Source organism: Taudactylus pleione, unplaced genomic scaffold, assembly GCF_031769625.1.
Source record: "Taudactylus pleione unplaced genomic scaffold, aTauple2 ptg000095l, whole genome shotgun sequence".
Lineage (NCBI taxonomy): Eukaryota > Metazoa > Chordata > Amphibia > Anura > Myobatrachidae > Taudactylus > Taudactylus pleione.
In genome coordinates, this window is record NW_028284497.1 from 3,864,746 (window position 1) to 3,876,460 (window position 11,715).

Here is an 11,715-nt window from a genome sequence, read left to right on the forward strand (position 1 = left end):
GTAAAAATATTCTCCTACACTTTAGTTTCATGTTTAGAATTTTTTTATTTTATTGAACTTGTTACCTTTTATTCAAAAACTTTTAAGCAATTATTAAAAGATTGCTTGGATAGGTCATATACCCAGTTAGTGGCACCTGACAATTGTGTAATAGTCTTCCTGTGATTACATTTTCTCAGTGGTAACCAGGGCCTGTGCTTTTCTGCCTATAGTCTCTTGGCAGGAAAAGACAGGCCATCCATTCGTGACAGCTTTAAGTTCATCACCTTCCTCAGAGCTTCCTTTGCTTCTTTGTTTCGCAGACAATAAATTACAGGGTTGAGCAATGGTGTCACCACTGTGTTGAATACTCCTAACACCTTATTGATATCCATTGAGTCGGACACACTGGGTCGAACGTAAATAAATATGACGGTGCCATACAGAATAGTGACCACTGTAAAATGTGAAGCGCAGGTAGAGAAAGCTTTTTGCCTCCCTTTGGTGGATGGTATTTTATATATGGTAGAAATTATGAGAACATAGGAAACAACAGTAAGAAGCAATGAGGTGAGGATGATACTGCATGCAAAAAAGAAGACTACAATTTCCTCTAACAATGTGTTTTGGCATGAAAGTTGGAGAAGTGGTGGGAGGTCACAGAAGAAATGATTGATAATAGCAGGTGGACAAAATGTTAAGCGAGATATCAGAAGCACAAGTAAAAACACAGAGAGGAATGCAACTGACCAACAAGCTGAAACAGCTTGTACACACACTTGAGCATTCATGATGGATGGATAACGCAGTGGGTTGCAAACAGCCAAGTAGCGGTCAATGGCCATCACTCCCAGAAGAAAAAATTCTGTGGAACCCAAAGAAAAGTAAAAATATGTTTGTGATAGGCAGCCAGATAGTGAAATGTATTTCCAACCAGCTAAATTAGCCAACAGTTTAGGAGCAATGGATGATGTGTACCAGATCTCTAAGAAAGAAAGCTGGCTAAGATAGAAGTACATGGGAGTATGAAGTCTAGTGTCTATGCGAACCAAACTAATAATAGCAACATTAGCAGTCACAGTCAATAGGTAGATAGCAAGGAAAACCACAAAGAGAAACAACTGCAGTTCTACAGAGATAGTAAACCCAACCAAGAAAAACTGAGTCACACTGCTCTGATTTTCCATTATCTTCGCCCTGTGAACATAATGGAGTAAGAGTAGGTAATAATTGTTTTTTTTTAAGATTAATGATATATTATGCCAAGAATGGAAATGCATTACAGTTTTTGAAATAGCAGACTACAATAATTAGCCTGCATTAATATATAGTCATACATTACTAGTGATATTCTTAATTGTGTAAATTAATATATTGATATGTGTATTTGTATGTTGCTTGGATATGTAATTACTAAACTAGGATTGTGTTTGCCTCATTATATAGACATGAATCTCAGTGAATGATTACAGTATCTATAAAAACTGCTATCCATAATGTAGGCCTTTTGCAGATAAAGTGCTTTTTCTACAACTATGAAAGGCAAGATGCATAGATAATCATTTGGAAAAAGTCAAATAGAAAATGTGATTTGTCACTGAAATCCACATCTCATGCACAACTTATTTGGGCAGTCATCCTATCTTTTTCAGTGCTCATTTAGGGGAGAATTTACAAAATCAGTGGCTTTACACTGACTGTGGGTGTCATTAGAAATATGCACCTGCAACCTACCGAGAAGCAGTGGCTTACAGAACTTATCACAGATATTAAAAGCTAATTCCACCATGATCAAAACATTTATGGCTGAATGCAATTAGGCATGAGTTCCATCCATGGAAGTCACAGGTTACATTACCATAAACATTGTGGGCTATTGAGATCAAGCGTGTTGCAGCAAATTGTGTAATTAAATTGCAAAAGTATATTTGTGGCACTTGCTGCAATGTTGCATGTTAATTCTATTTGGTGCAATCTGGGGAAGTCCATGAAAAAGTGTGAAAAGAACCCAAAAAAGTGGCAGATATCATTGAATAATAATATAGAAGGCCAATAGGTACCAAAGGCCACTAATTAAGTATTTGAAGTTCTTAAAAGGTGTCAAGTGGATGATCTTTACCTTATTTATCAGTAATGGAAGATTGATGAAAAGCAAATGTTTAACACCAAATTAAAGCTTCTAGATTATTTCAGGGTACAGAAAATTTTGTATTACATTTGCAGAAGGAATTTTGTTTTATTTATTTATTTTTAATTTGTTTTTTTTTATTGTTTTTAAGCAAGTTCAAATATATTGGGGAAAAATACTTGGAATTTCCTTCTGCAAATTTAAAAACTTATTATCCATCTACTTATGACCAATTATTTATGAGCTTTTTACAGAAAATTACCTGAAAAATGATATAATTATTGGCAAAGTTATACTATGTTAAGTGCATTATTATTCACTTGGGGAGGATGTGGGGTTGTATCGAATGTGTGGTAATAAGTTCCAACATTTTTACCTTAAAGTACATTATTTTTCACCCAGTTAGAGGCTGCAAAAAAAAGACTGTGTTAACAAGAATTTCTAATTTTACGACTTTTTCAGCTACGTTCAGCAATTTGCGGTAAAGTTGCTGCTAATTGAATTCAGTCCTCAGTTTAGAGCAGTTTTTCCCACATTCTCTTGAATCAGGGCACCCTAGAGTATCAGCATTTTTTTTCATGGCAGCCTTAGGCCAAAAATGAACATTGTGCTTATCTGTCATCCTAAGGTTCAATTATGAACAAGCACTGGTTCATAAATAATTTGATTTGGTCCCAGACCACCAACCTGAGACACCCCTGCAAGTGCCCTGAGGCACCTCAGGGTGCCATGTCACCCAGTTTGGGAACCACTGGTTTAGAGATTTAAACCAAAAATTTTACTTTATTTGTATAACAATAAACTGCCAATTTTTCTTGTCACCCAATGCCTCAAATAGGCTAGAGGAGGAGATCTTTTCTGCTCAGATTGGTCTTTTTGTGGTTTTCAATCCACCTTCTTCCATGAGCCTCTGATTCACACACATTTTACATATTGGAGAACCTTGACAATGCCAGTGATAGTATGAAAATGCCCATCCAGGCAGAGAGGATTTACTGTTCTGGGCCTTTAGACACATCTGTAGGTGCTGTGAGTAAATGGCCTAACAAAGTGCAGGAATAAACATTTCATTTTATTTTACATTACCTAAATCTACACAAAACTAAATTTTACATTTTGCATGAAAAAAGACTTTACAGCACACAATAACAGTAATATTTTGTAGAAAATGAGGTAAAGTTTTGATTATACTCTTAAAATTATGACAACATGTTTGGAGAAAAAAATCTCTAAATAGATTGTAGGAAAATGTTTCAGAAGTATGACAAAATGAAGTTGTTATGTGGTAGGGAATATACAGTTGATTGTAAACTCCACTGGGGCAGGGACAGATGTGAATGGTAAGACATTCTCTGTAAAGCGCTGCTGAATATGTGTGCGCTATATAAATAACTGTTAATAAATAAATAAGTTGTTCGTTAATGCAGACTTAAAAAAAAAACTTTATGGGACAGTTATACAGTATATCTGGAATCCTGGAGTATATAAATCTGAAAAACCTCATAAAAATTGTAAATTGTGTGCAACCAGAAACATGGAGTGGCGACTAAAAGTCCTGCATTTATCCTGCTTGACTGCAAACAGAACAAATAAAATAGATTTTGATTAACATTCTGATTTTCTCAGAGTGTAATTCTTTGGGCACCTTTAATCATATGCAGTGGATCTACTCACAAATTAAGAGATTATATTAAATTATAGAACATGTACTGAGAAATATTCTAACACCAGTTTTGGAGTGAAAGCATAGTCAGTCTTACTAGGTGAGCAATTAAGAAAAACACTTTAGTGACCCTACTAAATTATGTAAAAATCGGGATACGTTTAGGAAGCCGGCGGCCGCAATACCGACCGCTGGCTTCCCGAATCCTCAATCCCGGCTAGGGTTAAATGACAGGCATCTAAAATCTAGATGCCTGTCATTTTCCCGATGCCGGGAGACAGACGCCTGACATCCCGATCGAAGGGATGCCGAGCGCCGCGAGTGGACAGCCACGGGGGGAGGCTTAGGTTTAGGGCACCCGGGGGGACTTAGGGTTAGGCACCCGCCCGCGTGGGTTAGGGTTAGGCTAGGGGGAGGGAGGGTTAGGTTTAGGCACCCCCGGGGGGGGGACTTAGGGTTAGGCACCCCCCGGGAGACTTAGGTTTAGGCAGCGGGGAAGGGGGGGTTAGGGTTAGGCACTTAGAGGGGGGAGGTTAGGGTTAGGCACCCCTAAGGAGGGTAAGGGTTAGGGGAGTTGGTTAGGTTAGTTTTTACTTACCTTAGGGACGATCAGGATTTCCAGCGCTGTTGGGCTTCCGCTGCCGGGTTCTGCTCTTCTGTTAGGCTGCCGCTGCCGGGATTCGAACGGCCGGCCATGCGGCAGCTGGGATTTCATACCAAATGCGTAAAAATCATGTATAGGAAAGGTTTTTATTATTAAGATTTTATACCTGGCATCTCTATTTCTCTTTGCAATAAGATAATAAACTCTAATGCTTGGCACACATACCATCTGTAGAAAACACAGATATGTCACATAAGATATAGTACTTCAACCATTACAATTAATGCCCTTGTCATCTATATAATATATTGACTGCTATATTTACCTTTTTAATAGTCTTCCTCTATTTCAAAATAAAAACAAAAAAATAACTGCACAGGCGAAGACTCCTACTGTACTTTGAGTATAAACTGTTTATATTGCTTTAAAAAGGAAATAAAATTTAATAATCAATAAGCATTTATTTTATTTATATCACCTTGTGAAATATTAAAACATAGGTTAGATAGATTATCTAAAAAGTGATACCTCAAATATGTTATCTATATAGGTCACCTAATCCTGGAGTCGATATTCAAACAATTGCAACTTATCATCTCTAAATACAATAAATTAATGTATTTCTACATATACTGTAGGTTACCCATGTCCAAATGTATTTATAATTTGGAAAGTTACTTCTATGTGTGCTGAAATAAAGCACAATTATTGATAATTAAATAAAAAATAAGGTATAAAAATTACAATGTCTATTTCCAATGTACAGTAAATAAGCTTGTTCCGGAATGCACAATTGCTGCCTCAATTTTGATCTCAAATAAAATGTATAGTTTTCATTGAATTGTCTTTAGGAGCATGTAGCACTTCCTTGGGCTGCATCTATTCTCTACCTCCTAAAGTAGAATTTTCCATTTTCTTTTCAAGATACCCTGAAAACAAACACCTCAGGCAAGTTTAGCAAATTCCTGAAACACCTTCTTGCCCTCCCTGTTTTTGTAATTCTGAAAAAAAAAAATATATATTTTATAATATAATCCTGCATTAACACAATTTCTAACATTAAAATATGTTTTTACCAATGCATTCTCCCTGGAAGTCTTCATCTTATTAGTGGATAGACTGACTAAAATCATCATTGATCATTGTGGAGAATGGCTAAAATCCTCATTGATCATCTATCACATTTTGCCTGTTGCACATAAAATAAGTAATTATCTGAACTGTTACCTTGGAGTATATTTACTAAAGTGCAGGTTTTTAGAAGTGGAGATGTTGCCCATAGCAACAAATCAGATTCTACTTAACTTTTATCTAGCACTTTCTAGAAGATCATAACTAGAAACTGGTTGCTATGAACAACATCTCCACTTCTAAAAACCTGCACTTTAATAAATATATCCTCTTGTATCATGTGTTTTGTTTCTTGAAGTGTCTGCTCCTGGTATTAGAAATATCATTATCTATGTAACTTTGTGCATCATTTATTCCACTTCCATCTGGGTTGTAAGCTTTTATATACTGTTTTATATCCATGCACATATACTGCTACAGTAAATAATTTCCCCTCCTTGTGGTCTATATAATAAACATATAATGCACATTAAATATTTGTGTTCCATAAATAAGTTACAGTAACTAAAATGGACTAATCTTGGGTAGAAAAATAAACAATAAAAAAAAGGATGTATCACCTAACACCAACCCCTCATACTTTGAAATGCGTGTTATCATAGATGAATGTTCTGAGAGACTACAGATTACATATTTTGTCCTCTATCTGTTCTCACCTGTATTTTTTGTGTTGTTAAATAGTATGATTTAGTCAGATGTCACATCGTGAGTTTGTGCTCCTTCAATTCGGTATGGCATAGGAAGGCCTATACGTGGTAAAGAGTCAGATTATATAAAAGGAGAGTAGCCCTTGGAAAGTTTAAAAATTGGACTTCTGGGAACTCTCAATGGTGCTTCTGGGATTTTTACAATTGAAATACCTCAGAGTTTGGTTTATGTATTAACTAATTCATGAAAATGTTTTATTCTCCTGCTTAAAGGGTTCTAGTAATCAAAATAATAGAAATATCACATAAAGCTACATATAATAATACATATAACACAGTGGACCTGATTCAGAGTTAGGAGCAAATATAAATATAATTTGCAAAAAAGGAGCAATTGCACATTGGGAAAACCATTTTGTGCTACATGTGGGGCAGATTTAAAATGTGCAGAGAGATATTTAAGATGGGAAGAGGTGTGCCCTAAATTGCAATATAATAATAAAACTGCTCTGTATTTGTTTGTTTGCAACCAACGTAGCCAGTATAGGCCCTGCATACAAAAAGAAAGATGTATTTACACCCCTTGCTTTGTAACATTGTTTAATCAAAGCGCAAAATACTCCTTGTTTTCTTTTTGTTTTGCTTATAACTCTGAACCAAGTCCTTTCAATTTTATTAAATAACACGGTGCAAGCAAAAATGCTTCATTACCAGTTTGTAACCAATCAGATACTATTTTACTGTAAATACATTTCCATTCCCATTTGCCAAATAGGACTGGGGCCAATAATTGAATTCCTAGGAATACAGTCTGGAGATGAGAAGCCCTACTGCTGGGTACACACTGACAGATATATTGGCCGATCAATTGATCGGCCAATATATCTGCTGCACTTTGGCCAGTGTGTACCGGCAAATATGTCTGTGAACGGCGTCATTCACAGACATATCGCATTGGCTGTGCTGCACAGCCATATCTGCAGACATATCTGTCCATCAGCAGGTGTGTACGAGTGGTCTGCAGACTGCCTGTACACACACAGCGGCAGCCGCAGGAAGGGGTTGGGATATGCCCCCCGTCCACCAGGACACCCCCCACCCATCCCCTGGCAACCAGGACCTGCTGCAGCATGCTGATGATGGCTGTTCAGTGTGTATGAATGACCATCATCTGCAGATATATCACTTAGGTGTGTACCCACCATAACAGAACTTTTATGTCAGGCCCCTAATATACTAGGAAGATAAGATACATCATTGTTTCAAATATGGAAGTCTTTGAAATGATTAACCAAGGTAATTATTAATAGCATTTATTTATAGATGTACAGTAATGTTAACATGCTCCACAGCTCTATACTATTGAGACCATCATAGTAATATACCAACACTGAACATTTACAAACAGACAATGTGGTAAGAGAACCCTGCTCACAATCTTCCAATCTATAGGAAAGTAGAAATATAATGGGTTGGGTATGATATCCCGGCATTCAAAATCCCAATGGCCACAATGCCAGCTCCGAATTCCCAATGGTCAAAATCCTTATACATATATTGGTGAGTATTCTTTACCTAACCCTAAACCACCCCTCACACAGCCTAACCCTAACCAGCCCCTTTGGCAGCCTAACCCTAAACATCCCCTGCTGCAACCTAAACCTAACCCCTCTCCCTAGTGACTAACATTAATCCTTAACCTAACCCTAATACTCACCATAAGGATTCTGACCGTCATGATGCCAGAGTCAGAATAGTGATGGCCACCGAGATGCTGGAGCCAGTATTGTGACCAATGGGATCCTGACTACATACCTGTTTAATAGATAAGTTTAAGTGGCAAAGATTAAATAATGGTCTAGCCAGAGTGCAATGGGACGTGAGTGTTTGTGTAGATCCAATGAAGGATCAGAATGTTTTTGAATATTGAAGAAGAATAAATGTAAGTTGTGTAAACTGTGTAGAGTGCTGGTAAATGTGCAGAACAACCTGGGGAGGACAAGAAGATGACTAGTAAATTTGATAAGCTTGCTTATAGAGGAGAGCTTTCAGGGAGTTCCTGTTGTATTAGGAAGGCTATTCCATAAACTGTAAGTGGTGTATCCAGAAAGGAGATCTGTAACTGGAATATGTCAAGAGTGGTCAAGTTGGAAGATATTTTGAAACAAGTGAAAAGATGTGTGTTGGTGCAAATTTGTTTATGGCTTTGCATGCTGGTAGAAGTATTTTAAATTTGATTTGGCAACATACAGGCAACCAATATTGGGTCTGACAGAGTAGCTCAGGAATAGAAAAATATTTGCATGAAAAAATTGAAACAAACTCCACTCAAAATGGATTTTAAGGATGAAAGTCAATTATGAAAAGACTAGTGAGGAGGAAATACAATTGTCAATGCATGGGTTAATATTTTTGCAGTATCTTGGGTAAGACACTGTTAAAGCAATACCAGTAAAGAGGGGTGATAAGACTTACAGCAGATTCAAGAAGACTTTACCTATAGCAAGCCACTTCTACTCTTACAGCTCAACATTATTATATGTGCTAAGATGCCCTCAGGTTTACAATTCCAAGTAGTAAAGGCTTATATTACTGATGTTTAAGAATAAACAGTAGACTAAGCAGGACCGCCAGATGTTACTGGGTGTGAAAGGAATCAAACAGCACCTGGCAGATTTTTCAATGGAAAAGACTGTAGTTTAGTTTAGTTGCAAGCAACTAAACTGGCAGCAGATATATAGTGTAATATTTTTATTGGGGGATCTAGGAAAGCAGATAAACTGCATAAGTATACTACTCAAAGTGAAGGTTATCTAAAGGCAAGCTATATCAAATATTCAATAAGCAGACAGGACTTGGGGCAGGAAAGCTATATTGAGCACACAATCCAAGATCAGAGCTGGAGGCAAAGAGAACATAAACCAGAAATGAGTCAGGGCAGGAAAGAGTAACAAAATCAAAGCAAGTCAGCAATGATAAACAGGACACACAACTGCAGGTTCAATGCTGGCACTTTTAGTGGTACAGGTGGTGCAAACTAACAGCTATTTACATACACATAAACTGATGACTATAGTGCAACCAATGCCTAACCAAGGAGCATACCTGGGTAGACAGAGATGGACTCAGGGATAAAAATTATGTTGTAGAGGTCTCTGAGACAACTGTCCCATAAGCCTGAAGAACTGCAACATCTGCGTGAAGAATGCCAGGTGCCTTAGGAGAAACACTAGCCCAAAACCTTCTAAAAAAAGAAAAGAAAACTGGTTTAAATAATGAGCAATAAAGAGGTAAATAAATACAGTCTAATGGCTAACCAATTACTCCTTTTTTCTATTAAGAAAATAAGTCTATGTTCAGGCGTTATTTTTTTATGGGTTATATAATACACACTGTAGAAAAAACCTCTGTATGCTTGTGAACATACAGAAAAATTTATTCTGACCTGAATGGTCAGCATGTATTAACACAGAACAATGTTAAATTAGGATAATTTGCGCTATAAATTTAGTATCACAAAGTCTGATACTAATACTTATAGTGTAAATAATCCTAAATTAACATTATTTTCTTAATAATTTTAGAGCACCTAATATATTTGGGTGTAAATTTCCCATATAGCTGTTTCAATGTCAAATTATAAGTTGATAACCAAACTCTGAGGGTGATTCAGTAGTGGACAGAATTGGAAAGCTGCATGCAGGCAGTTTTGCTATTCTGCCCTTGCAATTATGTCAATGTGGCAGGAGGCGTCATGTCATCTGCATGCATTACTTATCTGAGCTGGGTCTAAGGACGCAGCATCAGATAATCGTTCATATCGGTTGGCTGAGTGACCCATGGGGTCACACAAGCCGGTCGCCGCAGATACAAGGAGGCCAGGAAATATTCATCAGCTGACAGAGATCCTTGCCTCCTCCCTCCCCCAGACAGTTGCAAGAAGTCTTCATTTCAAGGAACCGAGGCTGTTGCTGCCCCTCTGTGCCCACAAACTTTGCATGCAAACACACAGGACCCGTACTGCATGTGCGCAGTACGGGCTCGGCACTTGTGCAGATTCTCGACCATCGGGAATCTGCATTCAGCAGTGCACTAGCATGCACTAAGGACCTCATTCAGAGTCTCTCGCTAGCGCTGTGCGCTCGCAAGCAGCCCGATAGTTTGCGTATGCGCATGCTTTGTTCTGCGCGTGCGCGAACTACTATGTGTGACCGCAGGCCGCTTGCTCGCCAAGCAAAGACAGCCCAGTGAAATGAGTGACAGGAGAGGCCGTTTGTGGGTGGTAACAGGGGCAGGACACAAATAATGGGGGAGTAGAGGTGTGAACGCAGGCATGCTTGAGTGTTTCAACGCCATTTTAGAGGCGTGCATAATTAACATGCAGCATCATAGTACACGTCACATGCCTGTTTTTTACACTGAAGTCCTCGCAGTACTTGCAGTAGGGTAAGGCAACCACAAGTGCTGCGATTGCTTCCGATTGTCCTTGATGTACCAATGTTTTAATACACTTCCTGGAGTTGACGTGTGATGGTGGGCGGCTCTGCCTGTGCGATTGGGCATGCGCTGGCCACTCGCTAAGACATGGTGGGTGTGCTTATGCCTTGGCAAGCGATCACTTCCCGTGGCACTTTGACAAATTTGCATACGCTGGGGGCGAGCGATCGCATCTAGCGAGAGACTCTGAATGAGGTCTTCAACTGTTAACTTACAGTCCAATTTGAATTCTGGTGAAAAAAAAAAATCTTGGTTTATAATGCTGCATGAGAGAGTGCCTTTCTCTAGACATTCCTTAAAAAGATGATATCCTGATGCCATAAATCAGGTTTCCTGTGACAAAGCTGTGTGTACATGGAAAAATGTGTAAGGAGTTTATTATTGATGCCAACATATACTGTAGAGAGGTGCATGGGCTTCATTGTTTGGACCTCTGAAAAGAGTGACTTTTGGTATAGGCTGCTTTCTGTGGGCCATTAGAGGTACTTTACCCATGGTCTACTAGTGCTTTGCTACAGTGACTGTGATTCTCCAGATTGCTTCCCTTGGGGATTCAGTATGGTTACTGCCAGCCGCATGGCGGCATCCCGGCATCACTGAAAATCCTGATCGTCCCCAGGTAAGTATTCTCTAACCTATTCTACCCCCTCACCCTAACCCCCCCTAAGTGCCTAACCCTAATCCCCCCTCTAAGTGATTAAACATAACCCCCCCTTCCCCACCGCCTAATCCTAAATCCCCCGGGGGGGTGCTTAACCCTAACCTCCCCCCTGGGAGTGTCTAACCCGAACCCAGCCCCTTCCCCTAGCCTAAACCTAACTTTCCAGGGAGGTGCCTAACCCTAAATCCCCCCCGGAAACCCTAAACCTAACCCTCTCCCACCCGCGGCTGTCTGCACCCGTTGCCCGGCTTACCTTCTATTGGTAAGCCGGGTGTTGGTCTCCCGGCATAGGGAAAATGACAGGCGTCAGGATTTCAATACCGTCATTTAACCCTTGCCGGGATTATACAGTCGGGAAACTGGCGGTCAGGATTCCGTCCATCGGCTTCCCGACTGTTTCCCTTT

General features: G+C 39.0%; 1 protein-coding gene across 1 annotated transcript; it reads right to left on the reverse strand.

Annotated features, from left to right (window-relative positions):
• Window positions 1-206: 206 nt before the first annotated feature.
• Window positions 207-1,166, reverse strand: LOC148526503 (olfactory receptor 6M1-like). Its single transcript, XM_088470160.1, has one exon. The coding sequence runs from the start codon at window positions 1,164-1,166 to the stop codon at window positions 207-209; it is 960 nt and encodes a 319-aa protein (XP_088326286.1).
• Window positions 1,167-11,715: the final 10,549 nt, after the last annotated feature.

Bases quoted from the DNA above. Each gene is read 5' to 3' on its own strand.
- LOC148526503 (XM_088470160.1), bottom strand. From the start codon at position 1,166: ATGGAAAATCAGAGCAGTGTGACTCAGTTTTTCTTGGTTGGGTTTACT.